Raw genomic sequence first — 15,100 nt, forward strand, 5'->3', positions numbered from 1 at the left:
ATTAAATCAAAGTCAACTAAGTCAAGTATAGTTGACTCGCATCAGGCCCGAAAATAGTTGTCCATATAAGAAAAACGGTTGTCCACGTATTGGCCACCTAAGTTGTAATTGTTCGATCTGGTGGAGCTATCAAGAGGGACATTTGTAACCCGACTCCATGGAATACCTATTCGCCCTGCTAGAAGTGACAGACGAACTTTGATAAATTGTTAAGACATTTCCCATGCTCAAGGCTGTAATTTCGTGAAGTGTATGTGTGACGTGTCTGTCACTCTGATTAATTTAATGGGCGCATAGATGAAGTAGAAGTAGGACCAATTGTGTCGAGGTAAACACCTTGCTTGGGTAGTTGGCTTGATATGACTCCCAACCCATTGTAGTTTTTCAAGAGAGTGAGCACAATTCCGTTGCACCCAACTTATTTAAATTAATATTTATTTCAAATCCAAATTGTTCTAAAAATGCGTGCAATGAACAATGAATTCTATCAACCACTTAATAGGTTATTCTTGTCTCAAAACATATATCATTAAAGAAATTATGGTGTGTTTGGATGGCGGAATCATGAATCCGCGGATTCATGAGTTCTTGGGATTCATGATTCCACGGATTCATGAATCCAAGTAATATTTTTTGGCTTGTTTGGCAACTAAGAATCCTATGATTTATTATTATTTGAGTATTTTTAAACGTCTTCAAAAAATATGATTTTTGAAAAAAACAATGATTTTGAAAAAAAAAATAATGATTTTGTAGAAGAAAATATTTTTTTTGTTGATTATAAGTTTGAAATTTAGGTTCATTAATCCAAAATCCTAGCAAATCCTAGGGGGTAGGGTGGGATTTTGGTCCAATACAAATTTTGGGATTAAGAATCCTTAGGATTCAAGAGTCCTAGGATTCTTGGTAGCCAAACAGACCAAGGATTCATGATTCCTACCAAATTCCACTTTTAGTAGAAATCCTACTTAGGAATCCTGCAACCAAACACACCATTATACATAATTTTGAAGTGTTGAAACAACTAATTTTTATTTGAAAAGTTAACCATTCAATAACGTAAAAGTATTATAAACTAATTTTACGACATACGATAAATCAATTTGGTTCGCATAGTTTTAAATTTCTCAAGGTAAAGTCAATCTAGCTATATCTATGAAGTTCGATTTTGTTCAGCCATAAAATGTTCGGTTTTATTTGGTCTCAGTTTGGTTCGACCTAATTTTGGTCACCGAAAGTTTATACATACAGAATGTTTTCGTAATTTAACACCTTAGGACTATGTCAGTTCGAGTTTAGGGTTAGGACTATGACTGGTAGAGATTGGTTTGTTTGTAGATTGTTTAGTCTACCGTTGCAATTGCCATGCGCCAAAGATGGATTTAGTGTTTTTGGGAAAAAAATAGTGGATCCAAAGGGGTAAAATCGATTACCAACTATTGGAGGGGCAAACTCAATTAATAATTAGTTTAGAGAGCTAAACCAAAAACTCCTAAAATTTCCCCCTTGTAAACCTTCAGTCCTTAAATGTAAAAAAAAAGAAAGACTTCGTTCTCGTCTGGCAAAAATAAGATCTCGCTTGATTAACCGCTCCAGAAGGAAAAAGATCGAATTTTGATTTGTTATCAACTTACCCAAAGGTATGAGATGTTTGATTTCATTAACTCCGAATTTAGAAATTTGTAGTTTTTTTTTTTGGAATTGATTAACCCTAAATTGGTTTAGTTAGTTTTACTGAAAATTTGCACTCACTAGTATATTTGAATTGAGTTTCACTGATTTAAGTTGATAGTTAGGGTTTGATGGTATAATCGGTTTAAGGGTTTTTGAGATTGAAATTTAGATGTTGTGTATTGAAATTCAATTGTTCAAGTTCGTTACGTGTTCGAGATAAGTTTAACATTGATATTGATGATAAATTTTGATCATTATAAGATATGGAATTGTATTCATACTGATAATTCTTACTAGGGTTTGAAACCTAATTGGGGTTTGTTTGTATTTGTTGAGGGAAGGGTAAGTGATTGGATTGCATAAAATTGAGGGCGAAATAATCATCCTCGCTAACAACTTTGTAATGACCTAATTATAGTTCACACTAAATTGTCCTATAATTGTCCTAATCATCCTCCGAATTTGAGTATAAAGTTGCCATGATCAGGGGCGGAATTAGGATTGAATATCAGTGGGGACTGAACTGATATTTTAGAAGATGACAGTTTTTTGATGAAGGAGAAAATGGATATATTTTCTACTATATCTACTTTTTGATCTAGGTAATTAAACCCATGATCAAATGATAGATTTTTGTTATAGCCATTTAAGATTTTCAAGCATTGTTTGAGATAAACTAACAACATATGCTAATTAAAGCCTAGTTCTAATAAAGTAGAACTATGTTAGTTCGAGATAACACGGAATTTGTTGGAGAAGGGTTTCTAACTAGGTAAACCCCAATTTTAATTGAAGAAGGATCGATCAACCGAACTTAACCAAGCCAATCCAAATGAACCGGAGGTATGGTTTGATTGAGTGAAAATTGGTTGATATCCAACCAGCGCCCACCCTACTTTCTGAGTTGACCTGTTCAAGTATCAGTTTTAGAATTGTTAAACAACTGAACGATAGATGTATAATAATAATATAGCATTCTCTTCTATAGGATGCCAAGTCGGTGGATGATAGTGTCATGGTTGTGTTTAATATTTATTTCCTCTCCTTTGTATTTGTGTGTGTTTGTTTTATAACCCTTATTGATGTCATCTACTTGATATCTTCTATATGTTCTAATTCACAACTCGAATTACTACATACTGTGTATCTTGTGCAATGTTTAAAATGCGCACTCCTTGAGGCAAAATATAGGTGTACCGCATCAAAACTTACGCCTCGCTTTTGTTGTTCTCCCTTTTGTTCTTCACTTGTAGAGGTAGTGAAAAGTGTTGGAAATACTAATTTAAATTGTGGATAGTTATGGGTTTGAGTCATGAAGAATTTGGAGAGTAAGGAGTTATTAGAATTATGAGTCATTATGTAATAATTTAGAGAGTCGTAAGTTACAAATATAAAGACTCGTAGTTAATAGGTAGTCTAGAGAGTCATTTGAGTTGCTTATTTGAATGAAAAGATGTAGAGGCTTAGGAGTGCCACTTTATAAATAGTTGCATGAAGATGTTGTTCACAAGACAAGAGATTATCCAAAACATAAACCAAGTAGTAAGAGAAAGTTTGTGCAAGTAATTGCGTTGAAGGAGCTCTGTACGGGCGTCTAGCCTGTACATCTTCAAGTTTAGCTTTTGTCAATCTTTCTTCCATAGTCTACATTAATATTTCCAACAAAAAGGGTAGAGGTGACTGAAAGCATTTATATCTTTAACTTTACTATGGTACCACAAACAAATTCAATAAAATATACTATTAATAGAGTAAACTACTACATTAGAGTATACAAAATTGAAGCTACGCTTCGTCAGCGCTTTGAGTCAACACCTCATATTGGCAAAAAAAAAAACCGCATCGAAGCGTAAAAACACTTTTTTAAACATTGATGTTATGTATTGGTTAAGATCGGTATGCGTTTCATAAGAAAAAAATATAACACGGTCCATATGCATGTGTTGTTGGAGGGCCGAACTTTCACGACTCTACTGCCTCCAGTTTCTGGTATCTTTAGTGAAAATAATTAGGGTTTTGATATTGATTGTGAACTGGTAAGGTAACTAAGGTTTTGATAGCAAGTGCACTTCAGATGACTCATTTGGTTAGTTGATTATTTGATTACAAATAAGTTTGCTATTTTCTCATCTTTAATACCATTTACATCACTTGATATCATACATAAGATAAGAAAGGAAGTACTTGCGGTCAACTTAGATTTCTTTTCCTGATTTTATGTAGCCTCGAGATAGATGGAGCAGCAACTATCTTTATTAGCATTCAAGGGTTCTATTTCTGAAGCAATTATTGAAGCAAAACAGCAGAAAAAACTCTTTGTAGTCTATGTTTCAGGTAAGATTGCCTTCATATTATTTGACTATTCTGCCAATTGGGATTAAAGAAAAGAAAATCCTATTCCCGTCGGATCTGCTAGAACGTTTATCCTCGAATCAGTAGCGACCACATATCAGAGCTAGATATTTCTTTTTCTGCCGATGCTTCTAGATCCTGTGAAGATTATGAAACCTTCGTAAACTCAACATATTCAAAATGGTGAAGTCTTAAAAGTTTCTTAGTAAGATAGAGGTCGGAAGTTGAAACCGTGGACCTGGAAGCTTCTCTTCCTAGTTACTTAGAGGTCCAAGCAAATCTGTCACACACCAAATCACCAATTAACACGTCGGGAGCTAAGTACGACTCGTACTTGATGTTCATCATATTTCTTTCTTTTCTTTTGCAGGGCAAGGTGGAGCTGCGATCTCTATGGAACAGTCTACGTCATTGGCTTTGAATGTATGCTAACTTCTGTTTTGTTTATGATTGCATTAAATTGGGTTATCTTTGAATTCTTACATGTGGTAATATTATCTGCATTCAGGAGGAAGATTCAGTGACAAAGTATTGCATCTTGTTGCATCTAGTACAAGGAAGCACTGAGGCATCACAGTTTTCTGCAATTTGTATCCTCTATTTAAATAAATTTTATATTTTCGGTATCCGCATTATCATGACAATCTTTGACTGAAATGCCAAAAACAGAAAGGTACCCTGATTGGTATTACCCTTGCTTGATAGTCCGCAGAATTTGACAAATAGTCTGCAGAATATATATATATATATATATATATATATATATATATAATGTATACCGCATGACAATTTGGCCGACAAAACAGGTTTCTGTGTTTATTTGTTGGTGCTCTACATTGGTGGTTATGAACTTCGTTAATCTTAGTTGAAAGCAAAGACTTTTTGTAGTTCTTTACTATATTTTTCCCTTATTAGCATTTTTCAGTTCCATATTTTTCTCCTTTTCAAGGGATAACGTTGGTATAGCAAGGATGCCTGAACCTAGAGTATACTTGGAAACAAACAAGGTTAAGGCGATGGTTTCTGGAAAGACCATTGAGCTTTTTTTAAAGAAGAAGTTTAATAATCGGAATTATATTGGTTTCTCTTCAGTGTCTTCACATGTTCATGGCTTTTAATATAAGATCTGAATCTCAACTAAGTTGTAGAGTTGAACTCTGTAAATTGAGATACTGAATTGTTGTTTGATTCTACCTTATTGGTGATGATTTGATTTTGTTTACTTTTTCAGCATCTTAGCTTAATTTCTATTTCTCTCTCAGTGAAAGAAAGAGCTTGATCCTTACATAGTTTTGAACAGACCCACAGAAATCTATCCCTTGCTTAACAATTATCGGGTACAACGGAGTGATGTTGTCTCAACATGGTAATGTATATTCAATACTCATAGTATATTATACAATAAATTTATGAGGTCAAGTTGCATTGACCATTACTTGATTGTTAAGACGCAGATAATATGTTACCTTTGTGGAGATCTCGTTGAAAGTAGTCCACTCAGACACATCTAGCTGAATTTTTTTTTGAAAAGAATGTATTTTAACCATTGCAAATGAACTGGAAATGGTTATATTTTTGGAAATAGAAAATTTTCCATGAGGGTGATCTCTGATTTCATCTAGGCCCCTTGGACATATGGGAACAAACTTGTCTATGCATCCCAATTAGGTAAGAGGATATCATGTATGCATAGTATATATTTGTCACCTAATTTAACGTTATGGTTAAACTGTTCAGAAGGTGGTATCAGCTACGAGAATATGGTAGCTACAATCAAACAGTCATGGGTTAGTCTCCAAATTCAGGTAAGCTTGAAGAATAGAATTTTGGCATGCTTCATTGCCTTTTAGGTTTCAGTCGCACCATGTATTTCTTTTGTCAGTTGTTAACTTGTAACGTGAACATGATAAAGCTATCGGGTTCCTGGATTGCAGGAAACCACGGCGACTTTACTTACTGCAGCACTGGCGTCAAAGAAATCAGAACCATTGGACTCTAATCCTTCCAATGCCGTTACCCCAATTGAGCAAGGAAGTTCTTCAAACAGTGACATCAATTCATCTTCCAAGGACAAGGCTCCCCAAGCTACCGAGGATCAACAATTGCCAGTTCCTAATGTAGCAGATAAAAATCAAGGTTGCGAAACCAGTATCGAGGTAACATCGTCTTATGAATTAACTTGTAGCTTCGTTTGATTTTTTTGTTGGTTAATATCTTCTTTTGACAGAGAGAAGAGGTTTCTGCACAACCAATTCATAAAGATGAGGTAGAGAGCACCATATCGGGGATATCTGCTTCACCTTGTGTAGCAGTAGAAGAAGTACGTGGTCCTGGGACAGTTAATCTGGATAAGCCTGGAGATCAGATGAAATCTTCCAACGTTGGAGGAGGTGGTCCTGGGACAGTTAATCTGGATAAGCCTGGAGATCAGATGAAATCTTCCAACGTTGGAGGAGAATCTATCGTATTGGAAGAAAACAAAAAGTTGAATGAGCGGGATCATGAATCTCTGCCAGTGGGTTCAGGAATATCAGTGGGTGTCAGTGAAAACAGTGCACATGATAAGAAAAATGATTCGGTAGATAACCTCATTGATACTCGTAAATCAAATGATGTGCATCTAAATATACGTCTGCCCAATGGTGCTAGCCTTCAAAAGAAATTTTCCGTGACTGATACTTTGAGATCGGTCAAGCACTATGTTGATGAGAACCAAACAACTGTTGTTGGCTTGTATGATCTAGCTGTCCCATATCCTCGTAAAATATTTAATGATCAAGGTATGATTGAATTAGCTTTTTAATTAATATTTGTCTAATTATTTGGTTTGGTACACCATTATATGCAATAACTCATCTTAATTCTTAACTTATAAACGTTCAGATTTGGGCAAAGAATTGTCAGAACTTGGATTATTTAACAGACAAGCATTAGTCGTTGTTCCACGTAATCCAGCCAGTGGCTTAACCAAGGGGTCATCCTCTGTTTCCCAACAAACGAATTCCGACAGTGGTATTGATCCTTCAAGTGTCACCAATGGGGGATATTTTGGTCGTGTGAAGAGAATATTGTCTTTTGTTAATCCCTTCTCCTATCTCGGTAGTAGTTCCACTTCCTCAAGTTCTGAACAGGGTTCCAATGACGGATTATGGCAGTATCGTAAGTTTTAAAACTCAGACTACCTGTTTATTATAGCTAGAGTTTTGATTTATTAGTATATGACTCTGTTATTGTAATCATGGTATTTTTTGTCCATGATATTTTGTGTTCTCTCTTTGTTAATCTCTACTGTAAAATATTTTCATAGGTCCGAATCCGAACCTTCAAAGTCACTTGAGTACAGAAAGGACTAATGCATCAACCACAGAAAACATTACTAATAAGAAAAGCAGAAAACCGACATTTGGGAGCAATATCCATACTTTGCATAGTCACAAAGATGATGAAGGCCCACCACAAGACAGAAACACATTTTGGAATGGTAATTCGACAGAATATGGAGGCAACAAAGACGACAAGTAAGAACCCATCTTTGCCGGAGGAACATTAATAAAACTACATCGATATTTCTAGGTCGTCCTGTTATTATTTATGTGAAGAACGCTACCTTTTAGTTTTCATTTGTCAAGACTCGAAAAGCTTACCTTAAAGAAGTTAATATGTTTTATGAACAATAAGGAGCTCTGCTTCTGTTTGTGCAGTTCAAACTTTAAAGTTCTAAAATTTGCAGGTAAGATGTTCTTACTTGCCTTGGTTAGAAATTTCGACCGGAAATGCTTAATTTTATTCGGAATATATGATTTCAGTATCAAACTGTGGGAAATTCTTACTTGTGATTTGTATAATTCAAGGAAGCCAAAATCAGGTGTGCCAAGTTCTCTGCCCTACTTTTAACAAAAAAAATAAAAATTCTCTGCCCTGCTACTTCCATGAACTTGAGAAGGGGGATGTTTGTTTATCAGATTTTAGTTCATTCATGGGTTCATTTTTCCTATAAAAATTCATGGGCGAGCCCTAAATGTGATCAACTCGTCATTTTGGCCTTTATAAAGAGGGTTAGACATTTTTCTGAGGTCAAGTGTTATAAACATTGAGGTCTCGAAGCGCTAATGTAAGCATTGTTGCTAGCATCCATCTCATAAGGCTGAATTTGAAACTCTTGCAGCACGTTATCTACACGACAATTCCACGTCGAGGAGAGGCTTAAGTATATGCGTGTTAAAAGAAATTAAGCTAAAACACTTGAATAAAGAAGATTGAGCTAATACAACTCTCATAAAGTTAGTTTTATATAGGCATGTACGAGCCAGTTTCCTATTTTACAAGTGACACTGTCCATTTTCCAACTTTAAACACTAAACTCACATATAAAGATTTTTTTAAAATTTGTTTTATTGATTTCGGATTTTCCATTTTAAACTTTTTATAATGACGCTCAAAATTGAACGCGAAACTTAAAAAAATACGTTTATTAAATTAACAAAAACGAGTCCAGTCCTCTAGTGTGGAGTTCGAACCCACAACTATAAGTTCATGACACTTATAGTTATAGTTGTGGGAATCTAAATACCCCTCTAGGACTATAATACCAATATGTGCATAGGTATTAGAGTTTGATGGATCATAAAACCCAAGATGACAAAAAACTCACTTTGGAAAATTATTCAAAAATGCAATGACATAAAACAAATCAAACAAATCCATGCACAATTACTAACTTCAGGTGAATTCCTAAATCATATTAGACTCTGTAAAATTACTTCATTCTTTTTCAATTCCTTAATAACTAGTTATTCATCTACAAAAACACCAGATTCATCACCCATTCTTGTTTACAAACATTTAGTAAAAGAAACAGATTTCTTACCAGATCTTTATACTATCCCAGTTCTTCTAAAATCTTGTTCAAAGATTTTTGCTATCAAAGAAGGTAAACAATTACATGGGGTTGTTTTAAAAATGGGTATTTTATCACCATTTGATCTTTATGTTCAAAACTCTCTCCTCCATTTTTATAGTGTTTGTGGTTCTTGTGTTGATGCAAGTAAACTGTTTGATGAAATGCTTCAAAGAGATGTAGTTTCTTGGACTGGTTTGATATCTGGGTATGTAAAGGCTGGATTTTTTAATCAAGCTTTATCATTTTTCTCAAAGATGGATGTTGAACCAAATATAGCTACTCTTGTTAGTGTTTTAGTTGCTTGTGGTAGAGTGGGTAATCTTAGTATGGGTGTGGGATTACATGGTTGGATATTTAAGTCCGATTTCTCGACGAATCTGGTTGTGGGTAATGCTCTTATGGATATGTATGTCAAGTGCAAGTCTTCAGATGAGGCTAGACGAGTTTTCGATGAGCTTGGAGATAAGATAGATGTTGTTTCTTGGACTTGTATTATAAATGGTTTAGTACAATGTGATCGTTCGAGGGAAGCATTAGAGTTTTTCGACAGAATGCAGGTGTTGGATGTGGTGCCCGATAAGGTTACTTTAGCAAGTGTTCTCGGAGCTTGCGCAAGCTTAGGAGCAATCGATCAAGGAAAATGGATACATGAGTATATCGAACGAAATGGGATTGAATGGGATGATCATATAGTAACTTCAATGGTAGATATGTATGCGAAATGTGGCTGTATAGAGTTAGCCTTGAAGAGTTTTAATCGTAGATATAAAAAGAACAACATTGTTATATGGAATTCTTTACTAGGAGGGTTAGCGATGCACGGTTATGTAAAAGAAGCACTTGATTATTTCGAAGAGATGGTAAAGTTGGGGGTAAGTCCAAATGAGGTTACACTTTTAGCTATCTTAAGTGCTTGTTGTCATTCTGGATTAGTCGAAGAAGGTTGTAAGCAATTTTCGAGAATGGAAACACACTACAATCTTAGTCCAAGCATCGAACATTATGGTTGTATGGTTGATTTGTTAGGACGGTCCGGACACCTAAATGAAGCTCAAAAACTCATCAAAAACATGCCCATGGAACCTGATGTGTTGATGTGGGGATCACTTCTTAGTTCTTGTAAAGAATATGGAAATGTTGAGATGTCTAAGGATATTGAAAGACATTTACTTGAGTTTGAGAAGAAATTCGATGAAAAATATGATAGTGGGGTTTATGTGATGTTGTCGAATATATATGCTAGTAATGATAAATGGGAAGAAGTAACAAAGATAAGGAAGATAATGAAGAAGAAAGGTATAAAGAAATCACCTGGATCAAGTATAGTAGAAGTCGATGGGAAAGCTACTAAATTTGTTAATGGAGATGATATCAAAGGAAGTGGTACAATCACTTAGACCATCTTTGGCGCGGATTACCAAGAATCACATTCCGTAATAATGTTTCACGCAGGAATGCACCAAGAATCGCATTCTCAGTTTCTCACTAGAGCAAGATTCCAAAGAGAGGGGAAATCTCAACTCTAGGAGGTGAGTAGGTTTGCAACCTTCTCCTTGGAATAATCAGTTAAAATCTACTGACAAAATCAATCATTACCAATCATGTTCTTGATCATGTCAAACAGTAAAGTATTCTGATCACTAGGAAATAAAATTACAAGATTGTTATTTGGAGTAATTGTATTATTTTTCTTCACGCAAAAAATGACCGAAGAGTTTATTCGGAGTACGACTTGAGAGAGAAGAACTATAATAACAAAAGAGAGAAGAAAAAATCATTTCAATTCCAAATTAATTGAATCTGATTAAACAAACAAATCCAATAAGTTATAAATAAATGTTGTCTCTTCCATGTAAAAAAAAATATATAATAGATTCAATCATATGCATATTATTAAGATAAAAAATGCATTTATAAATATGTGTTTTGTGTATATATATGTATTTAGTCACAGAAGTAAATCGAAAAACTTCACTTATATTCCGGGCTGGGAGGATACTGGGTATGAAGCTTGAGGCTTCTGGGTGAGAAGTGGTTGTAGTGCCTTGGCAACAATCGACATGTTTGGCCGAAACTCAGATTCATACTGCACGCATAGTGCCGCTACAGCAGCCATCTGTACATGAACAACCACTAGAGTAGTTAGATAATGTTCGACGAGGAGAGAGAGAGAGAGAGAGAGAGAGAGAGAGAGAGAGAGAGAGAGAGAGACCTTAGCAAGTCCTTTATTATTGTAATGTGTTAGCCTAGGATCAACACATTGTCCAACCTTGTCCTCACTCAATCTAGGAGTTGCCTAACATATGAGAAGATGGGCAAACATATTATGTAAGTTAATGACATCGAAAATGGAGGAATAGGGTAAACTAAAAGAAATGGTATGTAATTTGCATAGTAAAAGAGTCTAACTCACCCAAGTTACAAGACTTTGCTGGCCTCGAGGCATTGTGTGATCAACAGGTTTCCTACCAGTAATAAGCTCAAGAAGAACGACACCAAAACTATAAACATCGCTCTTCTGTGTCAGTTGACCAGTCATTGCATACCTACATTTTATAAATATCACAATTCAGTTCCAAAAGACAGGAAACGGAAGAACGGCGGTGTGAGAATCTGTAACAGAAGAGTTTCAATAAAATTACTCTGGCGCATGATAACCAAAGGTTCCCAAAACTCGAGTAGAATGAAGACGGGCAGCCATGTCGGGAGACATATTTGAAAGATTGAAGTCCGCAATTTTGGCTTTGAAGTCGTCAAATATGAGGATATTGCTTGATCTCACATCTCTATGTATTACAGATGGGTTAGCCTTTTCATGGAGAAATTCCAATCCTCTTGCTGCATCAACAGCAATTCGAACTCGCTGGTTCCAGTCAAGTACTGGACCTGGTTGTGAACCCTGGACTCCTTTTCTACCTGCAGTTTCAGCATAAAGATCAAACAAGATGACTTGAGCAATGTTTTAAAATATGTTTTCACGCCTCAGGGTGGTTTGCTCTCACAAGGCAAGGCAGCACCTCGAGGCATATATCTCGATGGATGAAAGGCGTAAGCTTTTTTTCTTGAAGGAAAATGATATCGATCATGTAAAAACATGACATAGTTTTTATGTTTTACTACCGTAATATAAAGTCACAAGTGTTAAATAAACAAAATACCAATATCTTCGTCTTGCCCAACAACTCAAAAATAACAGGTGAGTTCAGATGTACACGTTTTAGTCTCGAAGTTCAAAAACGTGCCGCGTGCGCCTCGAAGCATCAGGGTTACCGCCTCCCCTCCAGGCGCGCCTCGATGAGTACGCCGTGAAAGTTTTTTAAACCATTGGGCTTGAAACGAAAAAATAGTAAAGGAAATGAATGCCATAGAAGTATGTTCATTCCACGAATTCGGTGGGAAGTGGTTCCGCGAGGGAAGCAAACAAGTGTATTCTGCGGAAATGTTTTAAAACCACACTTTCTCTCATAGTTTTAACGTTTCTCAGGCTCACACCTCCATGGAAATAATATTGCAATCAGACAATGGAAAAATCACATTCAAATGACATACCATGCAAAATATCATGTAACGAACCCATCGTTGCAAACTCATATGCTAAGATACGAACTTTTCCTTCAGCACAGTACCCAAGTAACTCAACGAAGTTTTCATTCTTCAGTCTTGAGACCATAGAAACCTGAAGCAAGGTCAACCTATAGTTAGATATGAAGCTGAAAAGATGACGAGCGGAAACAAGCGAAACAGAGTCTCCCATTTCTGATGGAAAAGTAAAGAGAGTGAGACACTGTACTATCTGGTTAAAAGCCGTAGACAGACCTGATCAAGAAACTCGGTACTGGGCTCATTCTCAGATAAACCGTCAAGTTTTTTGAGAGCCACACTTCTTCCACTCTTCAAGGTGGCAAAATAAGCTCTTCCGTAAGACCCCTCGCCAATCAATGACTTCGACCCAAAGTTGTCGGTCCTTTCTACGAGCTCATCTAAAGACAAGGGAGGCACTTCAATAGGTAGTGATGCTCTTGGTACTTCTGTTTTCGATGGCTTTTGGTCTTGTTGGTGACCTGCAACTAGAAAAAGGGCAAGTATTTAGAAACAATAAACAGACAATCAACAACCCATTATATGCTTTAAGTTTAAAAAGTTCCTCAAACTGATAAGAAGCTTTAAACATCTCATGAAAATAGCACATAGTAATTCCAGGTATATACCTAGACCGTAAACTAAATCAGAAAGGCTAGAATCTTGCAGGTAGACACCAAGAAGACCAAAAAGAAAAAACTTACCGTCCCCATTTCGATTTCTCGTGAGATTATTTTCTCTTTTGCTGTTACCCTCTTCTACACGAGCAGTACAACATAACCACCGACGCATCTTTAAACGGAATGAGTTTATCTCCAAATATCTTATTTTGACCAGAAGAAAGTGTATGTGAGCCTGTTTAGCAAAACCGAATAAAAATTGTAACTTATCACAACATTGTGTTCTCATTGTGAAAATAATGTGTTTATAAAATTTGAAACTATGATTTCCTAACACAATGGAGCTAGTCTTTGGTGAATTTGTAAGCTGCTTAATGTTTTAGTATGAAATTCAGGACAAGACGTACTGAAATATAGGCCATATAAAATGCCAGAATAGATTGAATAGTCCCACATGAACAACAGGAAGTCTGGTACCTAGCTAAATGAAATTTTTAGGTCTCTCCACTCATTCATTGCAAGAAGTCAAGTCCACGCCTTCTTAGACCCAAATACACGTTCTCCAAGAACCCCACAGACGGAGACCGTATCAGAATAGTCCCACACGAAAAAAAAGAAAGTCTGTGGCCAGTGTTGTTTTGAATTAGATATCCATAAATTTAATAACAAGACAAACTCTCGATAGAGTTGAAAGCAAAACACCTATATTCCTATATTTCAAGAAAGAATTAACATTGGTAGAAACGTTATTTGGTGGTCGGCCGAAAGCCAAGGTGGCCGGCTTCCATTGGTTCGAGCATTTAGCTCTCTACATGTCCGAGACCAATGAGAGTCGACTACATCAACTTTCGGGTTGTGACGGGCTCTCATTTTCGAGCCACCATATAACACATTTTTTTTTTTTGAAAAACGTTTTTTGTTTTTTTTGAAACGCCATATAACATATCTGAAAATCATAATACATCGACCTCCACATGTCAGGACCAATGGGAGCCGGCCACATCAGTTTTTGAGAGGTGGTGGGTCCCATTTTCGGGCCACCAAATGTTCATTTATGGGAAATATAGCATATTGACATTTCCCCTGTAATTCTAGATTTCAACACCACATAAACATTCCATCCAAATTAGGTTTGATCCCTACAGAGACGTCAACCATTAATATTTACCTTCATTTCCAGAAAAAAAAAAAAAAACAAAAGAATGATCTAATCTCCTAATAACTCTCTAATCAACGGCGGCCATTATTAGTATATCTGGAAAGTTTAGTTTTTGATCCATATCCAAATTAAACATAATCTCAATCGTAATCAACCACGAATATCATGAGATACTAATAGTATATTATCAATCGAAACCCTAATGAGATGTAATAATAATAATAATAATCGAATTGAATCGTAAATAAAAAAACGTTAGTTTGATTAAAATGAAACAAAATTGAAATGAAAAAAATGAGAGAATTCAATACCAAATCGTAGAGAGAGAGAGAGAGAGAGAGAGAGAGAGAGAGAAAGAGATTACCTGATTCTGATTTCCTGATGAAGACGAAAACTAGAAGAGAGGAAGGTGATCGGAACCGGCTACCTCTCTCTCTCTCTATATATATATATATTCTGTTGTTATTTTCTCTCTCTCAAGGCCATTACTTGTATAATATTCTCTCTCTCTTTCTTTCTGTTTCTTAACAATAAAAACAGAAGAGAATAAAGAATCAACAACAAAACGTAAATACAAATATTTAGAAGAAACCAAACCAAACCAAACCAAACCAAACGAACGTGGTTAGCGGAATTATTCTATTTCTTTCTTTCTTTCTTATACTTGCAATTTTTAACACGGTTTTGACCTTTTATACTGTATAAATAGGATGGTGCTCCTAATTCCATCTTCTTCCTTTAATTAAGGATTTGTTGTCTTTGTACAAATAGGTAGTTAATACCCTCAATGTGTGACCAATTAGCCCTTATAGATAA

At 35.7% G+C, this 15,100-nt stretch overlaps 3 protein-coding genes across 12 annotated transcripts; 2 read left to right on the forward strand and 1 right to left on the reverse strand.

Moving 5' to 3' along the window:
• The first annotated feature begins 1,275 nt into the window (after window positions 1-1,275).
• On the forward strand, window positions 1,276-7,787 carry LOC147536212 (Ubiquitin-like superfamily protein). 3 transcript variants are annotated; one of them, XM_086643749.1, is made up of 10 exons: window positions 1,276-1,640; window positions 3,898-4,008; window positions 4,397-4,449; window positions 4,535-4,616; window positions 5,327-5,392; window positions 5,764-5,831; window positions 5,961-6,182; window positions 6,254-6,806; window positions 6,910-7,185; window positions 7,334-7,787. In XM_086643749.1, exons 2-10 carry the CDS (start codon window positions 3,909-3,911, stop codon window positions 7,546-7,548), a joined length of 1,635 nt encoding a protein of 544 aa, XP_086499875.1. In that variant the 5' UTR covers window positions 1,276-1,640; window positions 3,898-3,908; the 3' UTR covers window positions 7,549-7,787. The 3 variants fall into 3 exon arrangements, with proteins under 3 accessions (XP_086499875.1, XP_086499878.1, XP_086499876.1); XM_086643752.1 differs by having other exon boundaries at window positions 1,379-1,640; window positions 5,767-5,831; XM_086643750.1 differs by having other exon boundaries at window positions 1,557-2,939; window positions 3,344-4,008.
• A 703-nt stretch (window positions 7,788-8,490) lies between these two features.
• LOC147536213 (Pentatricopeptide repeat (PPR-like) superfamily protein) lies at window positions 8,491-10,603 on the forward strand. The gene has a single exon (XM_086643753.1). It carries the CDS (start codon window positions 8,662-8,664, stop codon window positions 10,321-10,323), a length of 1,662 nt encoding a protein of 553 aa, XP_086499879.1. The 5' UTR covers window positions 8,491-8,661; the 3' UTR covers window positions 10,324-10,603.
• Window positions 10,604-10,690: 87 nt separating this feature from the next.
• Window positions 10,691-15,014, reverse strand: LOC147536214 (protein CYTOSOLIC ABA RECEPTOR KINASE 7-like). 8 transcript variants are annotated; one of them, XM_086643759.1, is made up of 8 exons: window positions 14,649-15,014; window positions 13,210-13,328; window positions 12,743-12,987; window positions 12,476-12,602; window positions 11,569-11,842; window positions 11,340-11,472; window positions 11,139-11,222; window positions 10,691-11,042 (listed from the first exon to the last, which is right to left on the reverse strand). In XM_086643759.1, the coding sequence occupies exons 2-8, from the start codon at window positions 13,295-13,297 to the stop codon at window positions 10,902-10,904; spliced, it is 1,092 nt and encodes a 363-aa protein (XP_086499885.1). In that variant the 5' UTR covers window positions 13,298-13,328; window positions 14,649-15,014; the 3' UTR covers window positions 10,691-10,901. The 8 variants fall into 8 exon arrangements, with proteins under 8 accessions (XP_086499885.1, XP_086499888.1, XP_086499883.1 ...); XM_086643762.1 differs by having other exon boundaries at window positions 13,210-13,318; window positions 14,649-14,976; XM_086643757.1 differs by having other exon boundaries at window positions 12,743-12,993; window positions 13,210-13,318; window positions 14,649-14,976.
• Between the last annotated feature and the right edge of the window lie 86 nt (window positions 15,015-15,100).

Source organism: Eschscholzia californica, unplaced genomic scaffold, assembly GCF_041429995.1.
Source record: "Eschscholzia californica isolate CP2 unplaced genomic scaffold, dmEscCali1.0.p SCAF_5, whole genome shotgun sequence".
In the NCBI taxonomy this organism is placed as follows: Eukaryota; Viridiplantae; Streptophyta; class Magnoliopsida; order Ranunculales; family Papaveraceae; genus Eschscholzia; species Eschscholzia californica.

Coding starts and splice junctions, on each gene's coding strand:
- LOC147536214 (XM_086643756.1), bottom strand. CDS start 13,414: ATGAGAACACAATGTTGTGATAAGTTACAATTTTTATTCGGTTTTGCT. Junction 11,843..12,475: donor GTTACATGATATTTTGCATG/GTATGTCATTTG, acceptor CTGAAACTGCAG/GTAGAAAAGGAGTCCAGGGT. Junction 11,223..11,339: donor AGCAAAGTCTTGTAACTTGG/GTGAGTTAGACT, acceptor CTCATATGTTAG/GCAACTCCTAGATTGAGTGA.
- LOC147536213 (XM_086643753.1), top strand. CDS start 8,662: ATGACAAAAAACTCACTTTGGAAAATTATTCAAAAATGCAATGACATA.
- LOC147536212 (XM_086643749.1), top strand. CDS start 3,909: ATGGAGCAGCAACTATCTTTATTAGCATTCAAGGGTTCTATTTCTGAA. Junction 4,009..4,396: donor CTTTGTAGTCTATGTTTCAG/GTAAGATTGCCT, acceptor TTTCTTTTGCAG/GGCAAGGTGGAGCTGCGATC. Junction 4,617..5,326: donor ATCACAGTTTTCTGCAATTT/GTATCCTCTATT, acceptor AGTTTTGAACAG/ACCCACAGAAATCTATCCCT.